Below are 21,246 nucleotides of genomic sequence, written 5' to 3' on the forward strand. Positions count from 1 at the left end.
TTTTCTTCCATGTGAAGTAATCTTTCCTTCTGTTCACTCCTTCAGCTGCTTGGGTACCACTTGAGATTACCACATAAGTTGAGGCACAACATCTGATTTTTTTTAAGCTGTTTCATATTTGTATAAAGATATAAACAATGAAGACTCAAAGTTATTTCACAGACACCAAGAGACTATACACTAGAGATTTAAACAATAACCATAAATAGCTCTACACATTGTAATTGTTATGCCACTAGATTACTGGACAGGAACAATGTTTGCAGAAGTGCTATGGCAAGTTGTTACAAATGTTGGGTTTGCTCTTGATATTCTCTCAGATTTAGTACAGGTATTACCATCTTTTCTGCATGCAGATCCTGTATCCCCTACAATCAGGATTACACTTTTACTGTTCAATATCTAGTCATATGTGGCCATAAAAATAAAGTCTTGTATTCAATGCACCAGCAACTCTCATCTTCCATGTGCCTCCATGTGCACTTGTTTTCCAAAAAAGTAGACCATTAATATTTTAGTGAGACAAGGTCAATGGAAAAAAAAAAATCACGAAGCTGGCTTTATTTTAAATATTACATGTGGGTGAAAATAGTAAATCTTGATTTTTTAAATATATTCTGTAATACTGGCCACAACATGTAAAACAACATAGACCACTTGTTCCTGTTAGCTGACTAGAACACACACTTTGAATAAATATTTTTTCTCTGTGACTACTTGATCTTATTCTTCCAAGAGTCCTCTAGTGTTATATCCATTTACCAGCTTGCCTCTCCAGACTGTTGTGTTTGCCTCTTTAATTCTTGGTTGCGAAGAAAACCAGCAGCCTGACCCCTGACCCTCTCTCTATCTGGGGTTTGGCCTGTAGGGCTGTCAATCAAATGAGCTACTCCACCCTCCCTGATGAATGTTCGACAGAAATTATGTCCTTCTGTACTGTAGGACTACCTCTACACAATGAGTCTGAATAGCTCACAGAAAAGCCACATCAGGCTAATCATCCAATCTCCACTGTAGGATGAGCTAATGACATAAAAACATCCTTTGAGTAAGTGGTGCAATTAGCTTCTATCGAATAAGAGCATCAAAACTCAATGATAACATGACTCATTGGGGGTAATTTATGCCTTTACCGCTTCAGCGCTAAATTAATGGAAATAAAAATCAGGCAGTTTCTATAATGGGCCGGAGGTTCGCCACAGCAGTTTACTACCTATGCAGTGAATTTGAAAATTACCCCATTGTCTCAAGATGAAGTGGTATGCGGGAGGCAACATCCCCCTGCATTATACCCCCCTGCCCTCTCGCCCAAGGCTGCAGCGAGAGATTTTAAATTAAATTAAATTAAATCTGAGGAAGGACGTTCTTGCTATTGAGGGAGTGCAGCAAAGGTTCACTAGACTGATTCCAGGGATGGCTGGACTGTCATATGAGGAGAGATTGGATCAACTGGGCCTTTATTCACTGGAGTTTAGAAGGATGAGAGGGGATCTCATAGAAACGTATATGATTCTGACGGGACTGGACAGGTTAGATGCGGGAAGAATGTTCCCGATGTTGGGGAAATCCAGAACCAGGGGACATAGGATAAGGGGTAGGCCATTTAGGACTGAGATGAGGCGAAACGTCTTCACTCAGAGTTGTTAACCTGTGGTATTCCTTGCCGCAGAGAGTTATTGATGCCAGTTCATTGGATATATTCAAGAGGGAGTTAGATATGGCCCTTACGGCTAAGGGGATCAAGGGGTATGGAGAGAAAGCAGGAAAGGGATACTGAGGGAATGATCAGCCATGATCTTATTGAATGGCAGTGCAGGCTTGAAGGGCCGAATGGCCTACTCCTGCACCTATTTTCTATGTTAATAGTAACATTTCAATATAAAAAATTACCAAGATCCTTGTAGGGCAAAAGACAGAAATCTTATAATGGAATGCGTCAACAACTATTCAATAAAATGGATGAAATCTACATAAATATCCTTCCCTCCAGGATTTTAGGTAGCGGTCACATTAAATTAAATGAAACAATTTTTCACAGGTATTGGAGATTCTGTCTGGAGGGCATGAAGCACATTAATTCACTAAAGCAAGTAATTTTATGATCAAAATTAATTGCTCAATTTCTGTTCTGCACACAAATACTATTTATTGCTGCACTTTCAGTATTATAAAAGACTGATCCAAGTGTAGACATAATGCTTCTTTTTCGTAAGTGGTACAAATAGTTTATATGGAATAAGAGCACCTAACTTCGTTCAATAGTCACAAGAAAAATAAGGTATTGTTAAATCTCAGTCTTTGTGTACATTTGACTAAAATAAATCGAGTTGAATTCATTGTGAATTTTCTTCCTCCACAAATGTTACCAGCGCAGCATGTCGGTTAGCTTGGGAACCCTCTTTGTACAGAACTTTCTCAATTACGCCAGCCTTTGGAGCTTTTATCGTATGCTGCAAAAGAAATGGAAACAACTCAGATTTTGGCATTCTCTAAAGTTCACAATATGAATGAGGAAGGCCATTCACCCCATCGGAGTGCATCCATCCAGATAGATCATACACTCCCCCATTGTACTTGAGATTTTGTTAAAAATGATTCCAGGATTTTTGCCTCCACGACTCTATTTGGAAATCCATCACATCTTGTGTCAATAATGACTTTCTGGCACCAGCCCTAAATTTGACATCTATTATTTGAACCTGTGACCACTTGTCCTACTCTTGCAATTTGGCCTGAAGTAGCATTGCGGATTTATCATTTCCATACACTTTACTATCTTGTATACCTCTGCATTTCATCTCTCAGTCAACTCCTTTCAAGAATATAAAGTCCAAATATCTCCCATCTTTCCCAGTGATCAGCCTTGTGGCTCTTCGCTGAACTCCTTCCAGCACTTGCATGTCTCCTTTGTGCCTTGGTGACTAGAATTGGATACAGCAATCAAGGAGTGATCTGACTACTGCCTATACACTGGTTGAGAATGACTACTTCTGACCTGTACTCTACTGTTTTTGTTATATAATTTAGCATTCTATTTGCTTTAATTGCTGTTCTGCAGTGATTGGGCATGTTAATTGCCAAGTCCACTAAGAGCTCTAGATCGATCTCAAATTAATCCATATCTATTTCATATGCCACCTATTTTCTTCCCATATGCAGTCATTTTCACTTGCTGTATTATTTATCATACCATAGACAGTCAAAAATATTTAACATAGTGGGTGTTTTAAGTTTTGTAAATGACACTCCTCCAAAAAGGTAATTAACAATCTGGCCAGCAATATGTATTAGAAAGATGAATTGCTACTGTTTAAACAGAGCGTTGCATAGTGGTGAAATATTCTGTATATGCTAGTTACCATTATATTATAAATTTCATTTTGTTTTGCTTCTGTTGATTTTTTTGGAACGTTTGTTTAAACAGAAAGCTGTGCTGACATTAGTCGGGGAGTGGCTTGGAGAATTTACTAAACCCACAGGTGTGATGCAACTAGATGCTGTCATTAACCCAAGATGCTTCAATGATCTCATGATTAAACTATGTGTATGCTGATTTAGCTCTTACACATGCATGCTCAAAAACACCTCCCTGTATCTCTCATATGTCATTAACATTCACTCCCTAAACAAAAAGTCATCACAAATGGAAAGGAAGAAAATGGCCAATCAAAATGTTCTTTCAAAGGGGTGCCCATCTTTTCGTTTCAGCTTTCTTTTGAAAAAGATCCATTAATAACGGTTCTCTTAAGTGGCAGCTTCAGCTCAGTAACAGCATTCTCGCCCGAGTCAGAAGGTCGTGGGTTCAAGTTCCACTCCAGAGACTGAAGCATATAATCTAGGCTGACGCTTCAGTACAGTACTGAGACAACACTGCACTATCGAGGTGCCTTCTTTTAGATTAAACATTAAACTGAGGCCCTGTTTGCTCTCTCAAGTGTATGTAAGAGATCCTATGGCACTATTTGAATAAGAGCAAGGGAATTCTCCTGGCTAATATTTATCTCCCATCTTGCTATGCACAAATTGGCTGCCGCATTTCCTTACATTACAACAGTGACTACACTTCAAAAGCACTTCATTGGATGTGAAGTCCTTTGGGATATCCTGAGAACATGAAAGTTCTACAGAAATGCAAGTTATTTTTTTCCTGATCTGCCTCATTGAGCTCTGATTGTTAAGAGTCCCGGCTATTCATACTGGGAGTTATAGTTCCATTAATCACCTCCAGACTTATAATAATACATTTCAGCATGCTGAAAGGTAAAAACAGTTTGTGCACAAAGATTTGGAGGTAATATTTTGTCTGGACAGAGAACAAGATTCTGCATGGAGTTTGCTTACAGGTTTATACTGGCAGGATTCCATCCATACCCAATGTGGAATACACTGTGACTGCTGTCAATGAACCAGAAGTGTTCGACGCATGCGCGCTTCAGGTTCGTCACAGGAATGGGCTTGTTAAAATTTTTTAAAAGTCAGGCGGGAGCAGGCTCCTTGAAAAAATGCAAAAAATCTACCGGTTCGAGATCAATATGCTTCTGTGCAGCTGCCGCTCATTGGCAGCAGTCACTCCGTTCAAAATTGACTCAGCAATGAAATTAAATCCTAAACTGGATCTCATTGACCCAGATTAATAATATAAACATATAGAAAATGTTGGAAATGTACAAAAGTTGCATTACAACAAAAAAAATAGGCTAATGCTTCAGTTAGAGACCTTTCAACATTACTCCATCTCCAAACAGGTTCAGATATGAAATCAAATCCTCAGGTTGCTCTTGTTGACCAAGATACCACTTTCAATACAAACAGTTTTGGCTATTGTTTGGACTTGGTTAGGTTAGGTGAATGGGCAAATGCATGGCAGATGCAGTATAATGTGGATAAATGTGAGGTGATCCACTGTGGTGGCAAAAACAGGAAGGCAGATTATTGTGTTCCTAACACAGATGAGACTGCACACAGGGAGGTTAAAGTAACAGTGACCTCAGTCTTTAATAAGACACTCCAGAGTGAGGAACAGGCCTTAGGGGCCGGCTTATGGATGCTGGGATCCCTTGGGACTTCAGGGGATGAGCTCCCTGCATGCTTTGCAGATACACAACATCACGCCGCCCCCCCAAAGTCAAAGTGAAAACTATTTACAAGGTGAGGTGGTCGGGAGCCTTTCTTTCCCTGGTGGACCGCTTCGATACAAATGTCTGTTCTGGTGTGTTGGCTGTGCCCTCGCTGGGCTGGCGTGTTGTTGGCACTGCAGGGCTGCTAGGTGAGCCTGGCCTTGCTGGGCTGTTGGGCGTGATGGGTTCAATTTCGGGTCCGGTGTGGTGTCGTTGATCCTTTGGGTGTGTGTTGTGGGCTTGAAAAAGATGGTGTCTGCTGTGGGTTGTTCAGGGCAGTCTGTGAACTGCAGCCTCGTTTGGTCCAGGTGCGTTCTGCAAATTTGTCCACTGTCTAGTTTGACTACAAACACCCTATTCCTTTCTTTAGCTATCACCGTGCCCACGATCCACTTAGGACCATGTCCATAGTTTAGCACATACACAGGGTCATCCAGATCAATTTCCCGTGACACAGTGGCGCGACCATCGTTTACATTTTATTGCTGCCACCTGCTCTCTACCTGATCATGCAGGTTGGGGTGAACCAGCGAGAGTCTGGTTTTAAGTGTCCTTTTCATGAGTAGCTCAGCCGGGGGCACCCCTGTGAGCGAGTGGGGTCTCGTGCGGTAGCTGAGCAGCACTCTGGACAGACGGGATGGAGTGAGCCTTCGGTGACTCGTTTAAGGCTCTGTTTGATTGATTGTACTGCCCGCTCTGCCTGCCCATTGGAGGCTGGTTTAAACGGGGCCGAGGTGACATGTTTGATTCCATTGCGGGTCATGAATTCTTTAAATTCGGCGCTGGTGAAACATGGCCCATTGTCACTGACCAGTATGTCAAGCAGGCCGTGGGTGGCAAACATGGCCCTCAGACTTTCAATGGTGGCGGTGGCGGTGCTTCCCGACATTATTTCACATTCAATCCATTTTGAAAAAGCATCCACCACCACCAGGGACACTTTACCAAGAAACGGGCCTGCATAGTCGACATGGATCCTCGACTATGGTCTGGAGGGCCAGGACCACAAACTTAGTGGTGCCTCTTTGGGCACGTTGCTCAACTGAGCACATACGCTGCATTGCCGTACACAGGACTCTGAGTCAGAGTCGATACTGGGCCACCACACGTGGGATCTGGCTATCGCTTTCATCATTACTATACCCGGGAGTGTGCTTTGGAGATCAGAGATGAACGTCTCCCTGCCCTTTTTGGGTAGCTCTACGCGGTTACCCCACAACAGGCAGTCTGCCTGAAAGGACAGCTCGTCCTTTCGCCACTGGAACGGCTTGATTGGCTCTTGCATTTCAATGGGGATGCTGGCCCAGCTCCCATGCAGTACACAGTTTTTTTATTAGTGACAGCAGAGGATCTTGGCTGGTCCAAGTCCTAATCTGGCAGGCCGTGACAGGTGATTTATCATTTTCAAACGCTTCCATGACCATCAACAAGTCTGCGGGCTGCGCCACTATCAACAAGTTTGCAGGCTGCGCCATTTCCACCCCCGTGGTGGGCAATAATAGCCGACAGAGCATCTGCACAGTTCTCAGTGCCTGGCCTGTGGCGGATGGTATAGTTACACGCTGATAGCGCGAGTGCCCACCTTTGTATGCGGGCTGAGGCATTAGTATTTATCCCCTTGTTTTCAGCGAACAGGGATGCGAGGGGCTTGTAATCGGTTTCCAGCTCAAATTTGAGGCCAAACAGGTACTGATGCATTTTCTTTACCCCGAACACACACGCTAATGCCTCTTTCTCAATCATGCTGTAGGCTCTCTCGGCCTTAGACAAGCTCCTGGAAGCATAGGTGACAGGTTGCAACTTCCCCGCAACGTTAGCTTGTGTAATACATACCCGACTCCGTACGACGATGCGTCACATGCTAGCACAAGTCTTTTACACGGGTTATACAATACAAGCAGCTTGTTAGAGCATAAAATGTTTCTGGCTTTCTCAAAAGCAATTACTTGTTTTTTTCCCCCATACCCAGTTCTCACCTTTGCGCAATAACACATGTCGGGGCTCCAAAAAGGGTGCTTAATCCCAGTAGGAAGTTACCAAAATAGTTGAGGAGTCCCAGGAACGACCGCAGCTCCGTGACGTTCTGTGGCCTGGGCACGTTCCTGATAGCCTCTGTCTTGGCGTCTGTGGGCCGAATGCCGTCCGCCACGATCCTTCTCCCCAAAATCTCCACTTCTGTTGCCATGAAGACGCATTTCGACCTCTTCAGCCGCAGCCCTACGCAATCCAGTTGCTGGAGGACCTCCTCCAGGTTTTGTAGGTGCTCGGCGGTGTCCCGACCCATGACCAATATGTCGTCCTGAAATACTACCGTGTGGACTACCGACTTGAGTAAGCTCTCCATGTTTCTCTGGAAGATCGCTGCAGCTGACCGAATTCCAAACAGGCATCTGATGTAGGTGAACAGTCCCTTGTGCGTGTTGATGCAGGTGAGGCCTTTGAAGACTCCTCCAGCTCCTGTGTCATGTAGGCCGAAGTCAGGTCGAGCTTGGTGAACGTCTTGCCTCCTGCCAGCGTCGCAAATAGGTCGTCTGCCTTAGGTAGTGGGTATTGGTCCTGAGAAACGATTAATAGTTACTTTATAATCGCCGCAAATCCTGACCGTGCCATCACTTGAGTACTGGAACAATCGGGCTGGCCCACTCGCTGAATTCCACTGGGGAGATGATGCCCTCGCGTTGCAGCCTGTCCAGCTCGATTTCCACTCTCTCCCTCATTATGTGAGGTACCGCTCGCGCCTTGTGGTGAATGGGTCGTGCCTCTGGGACCAAGTGGATCCGCACCTTCGCCCCAGAAAAGTTTCCAATGCCTGGCTCAAAAAGGGAAGGAAATTTGTTCAGAACCTGGGTACATGAGGCCTCATCGACATGTGATAGCGCTCGGATGTCATCCCAGTTCCAGCGGATTTTGCCCAGCCAGCTCCTTCCAAGCAATGTGGGGCCATCGCCCGGGACAATCCAGAGTGGCAGTTCATGCACTGTGCCCTCGTAGGTGACCTTGACCAAGGCGCTGCCCAGGACAGTGATAAACTCTTTGGTGTACGTTCTCAGTTTCGTGTGGATGGGGCTCAGGGCTGGTCTGAATGCCTTGTTGCACCACAGTCTCTCAAACATCTTTTTACTCATGATGGATTGGCTAGCGCCAGTGTCCAGTTCCATGACTACGGGTAAGCCATTCAATTTTACGTTTAGCATTATAGGTGGACATTTTGTCGAAAATGTGTGCACTCCGTGTACTTCAGCATCTGCCTCCTCTCTCTGAGGCTCGAAATTGCTTTGATCCACCATGGACCGATCTTCCTCTGGTTAGCAGGTTTTGCAGAGCTTGCAGCTTGTTTGCAAGCTCATTGGAGATGCCCCATTGTTCCACAGCTCTTGCAAACATATCCTTTGAAGCGGCATGAATAAGCTGAATGGAAGCCTCCACAACTCCAACAAGGTGTGAACTGCCTTGCATTCATCCTTTGTTGGGGACTCAGTCATCTGGGTCACCCGAGGCCTGCTGGCAGTTGCAGACTCGTGGGTTCTGCCCTGTACATTTCTGCTCGCAAACGCAGTTACAATTAATTTATGAGCATTGCTAGCACTTGTGTGCTGAGAGATTTGTTTGATGTCATCACTGGTGGACATAAACGCCTGTGCAATCGCAATGGCCTTACTGAGGGCCGGTGTCTCTACAGTCAAAAGTAGTCGTAGGATGGTCTCGTGGCCAAAAGTCTGAGCATTTGCTCCAGGTAGCCATCAAACTCATATTGTCCTGCAAGTCGCCTTAGCTCGGTGACGTAGCTTGCCACTTCTTGACCTTCAGATCGCTAGCATGTGTCGAACTGATACCTCGCCATCAGCACACTCTCCCTCGGGTTAAGATGCTCCCGAACCAGTGTACACAGCTCCTCATACGACTTATCTGTGGGTTTTACCAGAGCCAGAAGATTCTTCATGAGGCTGCAGGTCGGTGCCCTGCAGACTGTGAGAAGGACCGCTCTCCTTTTTGCAGCGCTTCCTTCTCCGTCCAGCTCGTTGGCTATAAAGTACTGGTCTAGCCATTCGACATAGGCTTCCCAGTCCTCACCCTCCGAGAACTTCTCCAGGATGCCCACAGTTTGCTGCATCTTTGCGTTGGATTCGTATTCTCATTGCCAGTTATTGTGTTCCTAACACAAATGAGGCTGCACACAGGGAGGTTAAAGTAACAGTAACCTCAGTCTTTAATAAGACACTCAAGAGTGAGGAACAGGCCTTCGGGGCCGGCTTATATACAGTGCTCCCAGGGATGCTGGGATCCCTTTGGACTTCAGGGGATGAGCTCCCTGGTGGCGGAACATGGGAGTGCATGCTTTGCAGATACACATCAAAGATTATCTAAATAGTGACAGATTAGTAAATGGAAAAATGCAACGAGACCTGGGTGTCATGGTACATCAGTCACTGAAGGTAGGCATGCAGGTACAGCTGGCAGTAAAAAAAGCAAATGCTATGCTGGCCTCCATAGTGAGACGATTTGAGTATAGGAGCAGAGAGGTCTTACTGAAGTTGTACAGGGCCTTGGTGAAACCACACCTTGAGTATTGTGTGCAGTTTTGGTCTCCTAATCGGAGGAAGGACGTGCTTGCTATTGAGGGAGTGCAGCGAAGGTTCACCAGACTAATTCTCGGGATGGCAGGGCTGACATATGAAGAAAGACTGGATCGGCTAGGCTTATACTCACTGGAATTTAGAAGAATGAGAAGGGATCTCACAGAAACATATAAAATTATGGTGGGTTAGATGCAGGAAGAATGTTCCTGATGTTGGGGGAAGTCCAGAACCAGGGGTCACAGTCTAAGGATAAGGGTTAAGTCATATAGGACCGAGATGAAGAGAAACTTTTTCACCCAGAGAGTGTTGAACCTGTGGAATTCTCTACCACAGAAAGTTGTTGAATCGATCAACGAACTGGACTCAAGAGGGAGTTAGATGTGGCCCTTACGGCTAAGTGGATCAGGGGGTATGGAGAGAAGGTGGGAGTGAGGTACTGAAGTTGCATGATCAGCCATGATCATATTGAATGGTGGTGCAGGCTCGAAGGGCCGAATGGCCTGCTCCTGCATCTATTTTCCATGTTTCTATGGGCCCAATTTTGGCCATGACTTGCATCAATTATTTTGGAGTAAGTTGTTTTTTCTGGCGTAAGTTTAAAAAATGCCATTTCCCCCCTAAAATTTTCTCCAGAGTAAGTCAGTTAGGTACGATGTTTTTTAAGTTCAGTTTTTTTTTCCCCAAAAGGGGCGTTCAGACATTTACGCCAGTTTTGGCCATTTATGCCACTTTGGCCAGTTAAAACTTACTCCAATTTGACTTAGGTCAGCGTATGTGGCCAGCTCTGAAAAACCTTGCGGGCAGTTAAGAAATCGGCGCAGGGTTAGTACATTTAAAGCACCAAGACCCACAAAGCAGAAAAATAAGCATTCAATAACAAATAAAAAATAGAAGGAAGCTGAGGACTTGCACCAAGACTTAAAGCACTAAACAAACCACAAAAAGTAATAAGCAATCAATAATAAAAAATAGAAGTCCTATCTTTATGCCAGAATCAAGTTTTTTTTTTTTTAAAGTCCCCCCCCCTCCCCAAGAAAACTCTTTTCTTCCCCCCTGCCGCCCCCAAAATCAAAACTCTCAAGCACACCCATCAACCCACCAATAAATAAAAAATAAAACTGAAGTCCTACCTCGGCCCGGGAACTCAGCGGACCGGCCGGCCAGTGCGGGAGGCCACTTGGTCGGGGATAGGGTGCGGCAAGATCGGGCGTCCCTTTGGCCGGGGATAGAGGCTGCGAGCATCGGGTCCTGCTCACATCCCGCAGGACACGCCAGGAGGGCAGGAGCATGCGCCCAGACTTCACTGTGCATGTGCGTAGCTGCCGGCAGTGCTTTCTGCACTGGCCTGTTGCTCCGCCCCCCACTTCACAAGCTTTGCTACGCTGGGACACCGGAGAGTCGGCAGAGCGGGCAGGATGGGGCCCCTTTTCCAACGTGCAAGGTAAGTGCGCTGAAAAAAGTGGTTGTTAAAAATTGGACCTAAAGTTTCTATAGGAAAATATTCTGGATTTCAGTGGCTTAGCAATTCCCTTTGCTAGTATAAGCAAGGATATAGTTTAAAAAAACCTCTAGGTTCAGAATGGGGTAGAAAATATACAGTGCTACCCCTCCCCAAATAACGCTGTGAGAAACATAGAAATTTACACCGCAGAAGGAGGCCATTTTGGCCCATCGTGTTCGCGCCGGCCGACAAAGAGCTGCACGGTACTTGGTCAGCAGCCCTAAAGGTTACATATAAACCTATGAACAATGACAGAAAGGCAACGAGCACCCAGCCCAACCAATCCGCCTCACACAACTGCGACACCCCTTATACTAAAACATTCTACACTCTACTCCAACCGGAGCCATGTGATCTTCTGGGAGAGGTAAAAACCAGATAAAAACCCAGGCCAATTTAGGGAGAAATAAATCTGGGAAAATTCCGCTCCGACCCATCTAGGCGATCAAAACTAGTCCAGGAGATCACCCTGGCCATATTCTATTCCCTGCAGAACTTATTATATCTGTTCCGTCCAACAAAAGGTCATCCAGTCTTAGCCCAATTACCAGCTCTAGGTCCGTAACCCTACAGGTTACTGCACTTTTAAATGCCCATCCAACCATCTCTTAAAAGTGGAGGGTTTCTGCATCCACCACTCTTCCAGGCAACGAGTTCCAGATCCCCACAACCCTCTGCGTAAAGAAGCCTCCCCTCAAAACCTTCCATCAACCACCTTAAAACTCCGCCCCCTCGTAATAGACCCTTCATAAGAACATAAGAATTAGGAACAGGAGTAGGCCATCTAGCCCCTCGAGCCTGCTCCGCCATTCAAAAAGATCATGGCTGATCTGGCCGTGGACTCAGCTCCACTTACCGCCCGCTCCCCATAACCCTTAATTCCCTTATTGGTTAAAAATCTATCTATCTGTGATTTGAATACATTCAATGAGCGAGCCTCAGCTGCTTCCTTGGGCAGAGAATTCCACAGATTCACAACCCTCTGGGAGAAGAAATTCCTTCTCAACTCGGTTTTAAATTGGCTCCCCCTTATTTTGAGGCTGTGCCCCCTAGTTCTAGTCTCCTCGACCAGTGGAAACAACCTCTCTGCCTCTATCTTGTCTATCCCTTTCATTATTTTAAATGTTTCTATAAGATCACCCCTCATCCTTCTGAACTCCAACGAGTAAAGACCCAGTCTACTCAATCTATCATCATAAGGTAACCGCCTCTCATCTCCGGAATCAGCCTAGTGAATCGTCTCTGTACCCCCTCCAAGGCTAGTATATCCTTCCTTAAGTAAGGTGACAAGAACTGCACGTGGTACTCCAGGTGCGGCCTCACTAATACCTAATCAGTTGCAGCAGGACCTCCCTGCTTTTGTACTCCATCCCTCTCGCAATGAAGGCCAACATTCCATTTGCCTTCCTGATTACCTGCTGCACCTGCAAACTAACTTTTTGGGATTCATGCACAAGGACCCCCAGGTCCCTCTGCACCACAGCATGTTGTAATTTCTCCCCATTCAAATAATATTCCCTTTTAATGTTTTTTTTTCCCAAGGTGGATGAACTCACATTTTCCGACATTGTATTCCATCTGCCAAACCGTAGCCCATTCGCTTAACCTATCTAAATCTCTTTGCAGCCTCTCTGTGTCCTCTACACAACCCACTTTCCCACTAATCTTTGTGTCATCTGCAAATTTTGTTACACTACACTCTGTCCCCTCTTCCAGGTCATCTATGTATATTGTAAACAGTTGTGGTCCCAGCACTGATCCCTATGGCACACCACTAACCACCGATTTCCAACCCGAAAAATGACCCATTTATCCCGACTCTCTGCTTTCTGTTAGCCAGCCAATTCTCGATCCATGCTAATACATTTCCTCTGAATCCGCGTACTCCCCTTTATCTTCTGCGGTAACGTTTTGTGTGGCACCTTATCGAATGCCTTTTGGAAATCTAAATACACCACATCCATTGGTACACCTCTATCCACCATGCTCGTTATATCCTCAAGGAATTCCAGTAAATTAGTTAAACATCAAAATTCCAGCAAAAAATCCAGCAAAATTCTAAAAGGACAAAGGGTGTTAAAAAAACAAGCCTGAAGGCTTTGTGTCTTAATGCAAGGAGTATCCGCAATAAGGTGGATGAAATAACTGTGCAAATAGATGTTAACAAATATGATGTGATTGGGAATCTGGAGACGTGGCTCCAGGATGATCAGGGCTGGGAACTCAACATCCAGGGGTATTCAACATTCAGGAAGGATAGAATAAAAAGGAAAAGGAGGTAGGGTAGCATTGCTGGTTAAAGAGGAGATTAATGCATTAGTTAGGAAAGACATTAGCTTGGATGATGTGGAATCTATATGGGTAGAGCTGCAGAACACCAAAGGGCAAAAAACTTTGGTGGGAGTTGTGTACAGACCTCCAAACAGTAGTAGTGATGTTGGGGAGGGCATCAAACAGGAAATTAGGGGTGCATGCAATAAAGGTGCAGCAGTTATAATGGGTGACTTTAATATGCACATAGATTGGGCTAGCCAAACTGGAAGCAATATGGTGGAGGAGGATTTCCTGGAGTGCATAAGGGATGGTTTTCTAGACCAATATGTCGAGGAACCAACTAGGGGGGAGGCCATCTTAGACTGGGTGTTGTGTAATGAGAGAGCATTAATTAGCAATCTCATTGTGCGGGGCCCCTTGGGGAAGAGTGACCATAATATGGTGGAATTCTGCATTAGGATGGAGAATGAAACAGTTAATTCAGAGACCATGGTCCAGAACTTAAAGAAGGGTAACTTTGAAGGTATGAGGCGTGAATTGGCTAGGATAGATTGGCGAATGATACTTAAGGGGTTGACTGTGGATGGGCAATGGCAGACATTTAGAGACCGCATGGATGAACTACAACAATTGTACATTCCTGTCTGGCGTAAAAATAAAAAAGGGAAGGTGGCTCAACCGTGGCTATCAAGGGAAATCAGGGATAGTATTAAAGCCAAGGAAGTGGCATACAAATTGGCCAGAAATAGCAGCGAACCCGGGGACTGGGAGAAATTTAGAACTCAGCAGAGGAGGACAAAGGGTTTGATTAGGGCAGGGAAAATGGAGTACGAGAAGAAGCTTGCAGGGAACATTAAGGCGGATTGCAAAAGTTTCTATAGGTATGTAAAGAGAAAAAGGTTAGTAAAGACAGTCAGAATCAGGGGAAGACATAACGGGGAACAAAGAAATGGCAGACCAATTGAACAAGTACTTTGGTTCGGTATTCACTAAGGAGGACACAAACAACCTTCCGGATATAAAAGGGGTCAGAGGGTCTAGTAAGGAGGAGGAACTGAGGGAAATCTTTATTAGTCGGGAAATTGTGTTGGGGAAATTGATGGGATTGAAGGCCGATAAATCCCCAGGGCCTGATGGACTGCATCCCAGAGTACTTAAGGAGGTGGCCTTGGAAATAGCAGATGCATTGACAGTCATTTTCCAACATTCCATTGACTCTGGATCAGTTCCTATCGAGTGGAGGGTAGCCAATGTAACCCCATTTTTTAAAAAAGGAGGGAGAGAGAAAACAGGGAATTATCGACTGGTCAGCCTGACCTCAGTAGTGGGTAAAATGATGGAATCAATTATTAAGGATGTCATAGCAGCGCATTTGGAAAATGGTGACATGATAGGTCCAAGTCAGCATGGATTTGTGAAAGGGAACTCATGCTTGACAAATCTTCTGGAATTTTTTGAGGATGTTTCCAGTAAAGTGGACAAAGGAGAACCAGTTGATGTGGTATATTTGGACATTCAGAAGGCTTTCGACAAGGTCCCACACAAGAGATTAATGTGCAAAGTTAAAGCACATGGAATTGGGGGTAGTGTGCTGACGTGGATTGAGAACTGGTTGTCAGACAGGAAGCAAAGAGTAGGAGTAAATGGGTAGTTTTCAGAATGGCAGGCAGTGACTAGTGGGGTACCGCAAGGTTCTGTGCTGGGGCCCCAGCTGTTTACATTGTACATTAATGATTTAGACGAGGGGATTAAATGTAGTATCTCCAAATTTGCGGATGACACTAAGTTGGGTGGCAGTGTGAGCTGCGAGGAGGATGCTATGAGGCTGCAGAGTGACTTGGATAGATTAGGTGAGTGGGCAAATGCATGGCAGATGAAGTATAATGTGGATAAATGTGAGGTTATCCACTTTGGTGGTAAAAACAGAGAGACAGATTAGGAAAAGGGGAGGTGCAACGAGACCTGGGTGTCATGGTACATCAGTCATTAAAGGTTGGCATGCAGGTACAGCAGGCGGTTAAGAAAGCAAATGGCATGTTGGCCTTCATAGCGAGGGGATTTGAGTACAGGGGCAGGGAGGTGTTGCTACAGTTGTACAGGGCCTTGGTGAGGCCACACCTGGAGTATTGTGTACAGTTTTGGTCTCCTAACTTGAGGAAGGACATTCTTGCTATTGAGGGAGTGCAGCGAAGATTCACCAGACTGATGCCCGGGATGGTGGGACTGACCTATCAAGAAAGACTGAATCAACTGGGCTTGTATTCACTGGAGTTCAGAAGAATGAGAGGGGACCTCATAGAAACGTTTAAAATTCTGACGGGTTCAGACAGGTTAGATGCAGGAAGAATGTTCCCAATGTTGGGGAAGTCCAGAACCAGGGGTCACAGTCTAAGGATAAGGGGTAAGCCATTTAGGACCGAGATAAGGAGAAACTTCTTCACCCAGAGAGTGGTGAACCTGTGGAATTCTCTACCACAGAAAGTAGTTGAGGCCAATTCACTAAATATATTCAAAAGGGAGTTAGATGAAGTCCTTACTACTTGGGGGATCAAGGGGTATGGCGAGAAAGCAGGAAGGGGGTACTGAAGTTTCATGTTCAGCCATGAACTCATTGAATGGCGGTGCAGGCTAGAAGGGCTGAATGGCCTACTCCTGCACCTATTTTCCATGTTTCTAACATGATTTCCCCTTCATGAATCCATGTTGCGTCTGCTTGATTGCACTATTCCTATCTAGATGTCCCACTATTTCTTCCTTAATGATAGCTTCAAGCATTTTCCCCACTACAGATGTTAAACTAACCGGCCTATAGTTACCTGCCTTTTGTCTGACCCCTTTTTTAAACAGAGGAGTTACATTAGCTGCTTTCCAATCCGCTGGTACCTCCCGAGAGTCCAGAGAATTTTGGTAGATTATAACGAATGCATCTGCTATAACTTCCGCCATCTCTATTAATACCCTGGGATGCATTTCGTCAGGACCAGGGGACTTGTCTACCTTGAGTCCCATTAGCCTGTCCAGCACTACCCCCCTTGTGATAGTGATTATCTCAAGGTCCTCCTTCCCATATTCCCGTGACCAGCAATTTTTGGCATAGTTTTTGTGTCTTCCACTGTGAAGACCGAAGCAAAATAATTGTTTAAGATCTCAGCTATTTCCACATTTCCCATTATTAAATCCCTCTTCTCATCTTCTAAGGGACCAACATTTACTTTAGTCACTCTTTTCCATTTTATATATCAGTAAAAGCTTTTACTATCTGTTTTTATGTTTTGCGCAAGTTTACTTTCGTAATCTATCTTTCCTTTCTTTATTGCTTTCTTAGTCATTCTTTGCTGTTGTTTAAAATTTTCCCAATCTTCTAGTTTCCCACTAACCTTGGCCACCTTATACGCATTGGTTTTTAATTTGATACTCTCCTTTATTTCCTTGGTTATCCACGGCTAGTTATCCCTTCTCTTACCACCCTTCTTTTTCACTGGAATATATTTTTGTTGAGCACTATGAAAGAGCTCCTTCAAAGTCCTCCACTATTCCTCAATTGTGCCACCGTTTAGTCTGTGTTTCCAGTCTACTTTAGCCAACTCTGCCCTCATCCCACTGTAGTCCCCTTTGTTTAAGATTAGAACGCTCGTTTGAGACACTACTTCCTCACCCTCAATCTGTATTATAAATTCAACCATACTGTGATCACTCATTCTGAGAGGATCTTTTACTAGGAGATCGTTTATTATTCCTGTCTCATTACACTGGACCAGATCGAAGATAGCTTGCTCCCTTGTAGGTTCTGTAACATACTGTTCTAAGAAACAATCCCGTATGCATTCTATGAATTCCTCCTCAAGGCTACCCCGTGCGATTTGATTTGACCAATCGATATATAGGTTAAAATCCCCCATGATTACTGCCGCTCCTTTTTCACATGCCTCCATTATTCCCTTGATTATTGTCCACCAATGGAAATAGATCCTTACTATTCACTATGCCCAGGCCCCTCAATATTTTGTACACTTCAATGAGGTCTCCTCTCAACCTCCTCCGTTCCAATGAGAACAAACCTAGCCTATCCAATCTGTCCTCATAACTAAGATTCTCCATTCCAGACAGCATCCTCGTAAATCTCCTCTGCATCCTCTCTAGTACAATCATGTCCTTCCTATAAGATGGCAACCAGAACTGCACGCAATACTCCAACTGGGCCTAACCAAAATATTAAACAATTTAAGCATAACCTTCCTTCTCTTCTATTCTATCCCTGGGCCAATAAAGGCAAGCATTCCGTATGCCTTCTTAACCACCTTATCCACCTGGCCTGCTACTTTCAGGAATCTGTGGACAAGCACTCCAAGGTCCCTTTGTTCATCTACACTATTAAGTGGCCTACCACTTAATGTGTATACCCTTTCCTTATTAGCCCTCCCAAGGTGCATCACCTCACACGTCTCTGTATTAAATTCTATTTGCCACTGCTCTGCCCACCTGACCAGTAGATTGATATCCTCCTGCAGCCCATAATTTTCCTCTTCATTATCAACCACACAGCCAATTTTAGTGTCGTCTGCAAACTTCTTAATCATACTCCCTATATTCAAATCTACATCGTTGATATGTATAACAAAAAGCAATGGACCCAGTACTGAGCCTGCGGAACCCCACTGGAACATCCTTCCAGTCACAAAAACATCCATCATTACCCTTTACTTCCTTCCTCCAAACCAATTTTGGATCCAACTTGACACTTTGTCCTGTATCCCATGGGCTTTAACCTTCATGACCAGTCTACCATGTGGGACCTTATCAAAAGCTTTGCTAAAGTCCATATACACTACATCGTATGCACTACCCTCATCGACCCTCTTGGTTACCTCCTCAAAAAATTCAATCAGGTTAGTCAGACACGATCTTCCCTTAACAAATCCGTGCTGACTGTCCCTAATTAATCCTTGCTTTTCCAAATGCAGATTTATCCTGTCTTTCAGGATTTTTTCCAATCATTTTACCACCACTGAGGTTTGGCTGACAGGCCTGTAATTGCTCAGCCTATCCCTTTCTTCCTTCTTAAACAAGGGTACTACATTAGCAGTCTTCCAATCCTCCGGCACCATGTTCAGATCCAAAGAGGACTGGAAAATGATGGTCAAGGCCTCTGCTATTTCCTCTTTTACTTCGCTCAACAGCCTGGGATGCATTTCATCCGGGCCTGGGGACTTATCTACTTTCAAAGCTGCTAAACCCCTTAATACTTCCTTTCTCATTATATTTATTTCATCCAGAATATCACACTCCTCCTCGATAGCAGTATCTGCATTGCCTCTTTCCTTTGTGAAAACGGATGCAAAGTATTCGTTAAAAACCCTCCTAAAATCTTCCGCCTCCACACAAAGATTACCCTCATGGTCTCTAATAGGCCCTACCCTTTCTTTAGTTATCCTATACTCTTAATATATTTATAGAACATCTTAGGGTTTTCCTTAATTTTACTGGCCAAGAATTTCTCATGCTCTCTCTTAGCATTCCTAATGTCCTGTTACTGGAAGAGATCAGTTAAAAACGATTCCAGTGAACATGATATATAACAGTGTCCTTCAATTAACTGTTAACTGGCTAGATATGATCGATGGTTGGTTAATGAGAAGTTAACATAGAATTAAAAATGAAAAGCAACATTCGAAGTATTGAAAACTGATGAAGAATTACTATCCAAAATGTTAACCTATCTTTTTGCTGTTCGCTATGCATTTCCACCATCTGCAGTACATCTCTGTGGTGACAATGCTTGAATTCCTGTCATAGCTGCATGGGCACAGAACCCAGGATGTTGATGGGAGATGAGTCCCCTCTTTCAGTGTGAAAGGGTAGATAATGTTTACTTGCAATGCAACATTTTATGGTATTTGTGACGTAAATACTTCCTTTAATAGTTAAGGAATAACTCAAACTTTTAGGATTAAAATTGCAAAGGCAAAATAAAGTGAAACATTCTTGAGAAAATAGGTTTTGTTTTAGAAGAGAATATGTTTGCTCACCTCCATTTTCATGGCTATCATTACCATTAATGAATCTCCAGCCTGCACGTGGTCACCTTCCTTAACAAACACCTTGAAAATACGGATAGCAATTTATTACAACTCTCAAAAGTAGCCAGAATCATCTGCATCAACAGCACAGAATGCAACAGCAGAACTATATTCAGTATCAAGTTAAATTATGCCATTCCCGCTTCCATTTTAATGTATTCGCTGATTGTCTTTCTGAAGCCTTTATACTGCACTCTAAAATCATGATTCATTCCCAGATCTTCTCGCAACATAAAGGGTTACTAGGATCGTAACATCTAATGTAATCTGACTTCAGACATTGTAAGCATACATGTGAAAATATTATCATAGTATTGTAGACAGATAGTGGCGAGCATGATCTCCTACTCTTGTTCTGTATAAAGCTACAGCACCTGAGACATTGTAGCAGTTTGTTTTGATCTAAAGTTAAACTGAAACTAATCACTTAATATTAACTTCCCTCTCCCCCCTGGAAGACCACTATAACTCTGAAGGGTGGAATCATGGCTTGTGAAGAGTGTGCACTGAAGCATGAAGACGACCTTGGTAATCTTTCTTCTTCATTATGCATTCTTTAAAGACTGGAATTAGCTTTTTTTTGGGGGGGGGGGGAGGGGGCGCGTGAGTGGGATCCGGCATAGCAGCCATCACATTGTATGTTGCAATTCAGCTCAGAAAGTTATGCTTAGTAAATATGTGATGAGTGCTCCTTGAAATGGGCTATCAATTGGAATCAGTTTGAGAGATGGTCAGGAATCAAGGTAAACAGGATGGAATGATCCTTAACCTACTCCCAAGTTTCTTTCTTGCAGAACGGTAGCTGTGTGAAATGCATTCAATCCACCATTCTGGTATCTGCTGCTTAAACCCAGGGCCCCGATTCCCAGACTGCCCCCAACTCTCAGATCCTAGGATTCCCTCTCAGAGCCCACAAATCCCTAGACTGCATTTCCTGTGCTCCCTGATACTCCCAGGTCCCGAGATGTCCCTCTCCAGTGCCCCTAGAAATTCCCTCTAATGTTTCTCAGACCACCCTTTCAGCCCTCCTAGAGCCTGAGAGCCTCCTTCAAAATATTGCTCGACTGTCAGATCCCAATACCACCAGATTCCAAACCCCCCTTTCTTCACGTGTGTAGGTCCCGAGGCCATCACCAATGCTGCTAAGTTACTGTAACTGCTAATATTTATTGACATAACACATCTGTTCTTATAAAATTGTTTATTCACCATGACAAATGCTAGAATTTTATAAAATAGTAACACTGCATTGGTATTGTTAGTTTTTTTTAAATTGTAATCCACAGTACTTACTAAAATTATAAAATAAACCTGATTTAACATAACTTTATATTATTCTTTTACTGATTCAAAACTGGAAAATATATTTTTAAAAAGTAAAGTTCATTATTTCAGTGGGATGAGAATGGATCTGGCCTGGGTAAATTGGAATTAAAGATTGGCAGGCAAAATTGTAATGGAACAATGGGCTGCCTTGAAAAAGGAAAGAGTTCGGGTACAGTCCCACTCGAAGGAAAGGTAGGACAACTACATCCCAGAGTAGTTAAGGAGGTGGCCTTGGAAATAGCAGATGCATTGACAGTCATTTTCCAACATTCCATTGACTCTGGATCAGTTCCTATCGAGTGGAGGGTAGCCAATGTAACCCCACTTTTTAAAAAAAGGAGGGAGAGAGAAAACAGGGAATTATAGACCGGTCA

General features: G+C 44.1%; 1 protein-coding gene across 1 annotated transcript in view; it reads right to left on the reverse strand.

The window, feature by feature from the left end:
• Positions 1–544: 544 nt before the first annotated feature.
• The window catches only part of mccc1 (methylcrotonyl-CoA carboxylase subunit), a 74,069-nt gene continuing 53,367 nt past the window's right edge, over positions 545–21,246 (reverse strand). Inside the window, exons 18-19 of the mRNA XM_070883436.1 lie at positions 19,496–19,567; positions 545–2,450 (exon numbers count right to left, since the gene is read on the reverse strand). Coding sequence (XP_070739537.1) covers positions 2,334–2,450; positions 19,496–19,567 — 189 coding nt within the window. The 3' untranslated portion in view covers positions 545–2,333. The remainder of the gene's footprint in view (positions 2,451–19,495; positions 19,568–21,246) is intronic.

This window comes from Pristiophorus japonicus, chromosome 6 (assembly GCF_044704955.1).
Source record: "Pristiophorus japonicus isolate sPriJap1 chromosome 6, sPriJap1.hap1, whole genome shotgun sequence".
Classification (NCBI taxonomy): Eukaryota; Metazoa; Chordata; class Chondrichthyes; family Pristiophoridae; genus Pristiophorus; species Pristiophorus japonicus.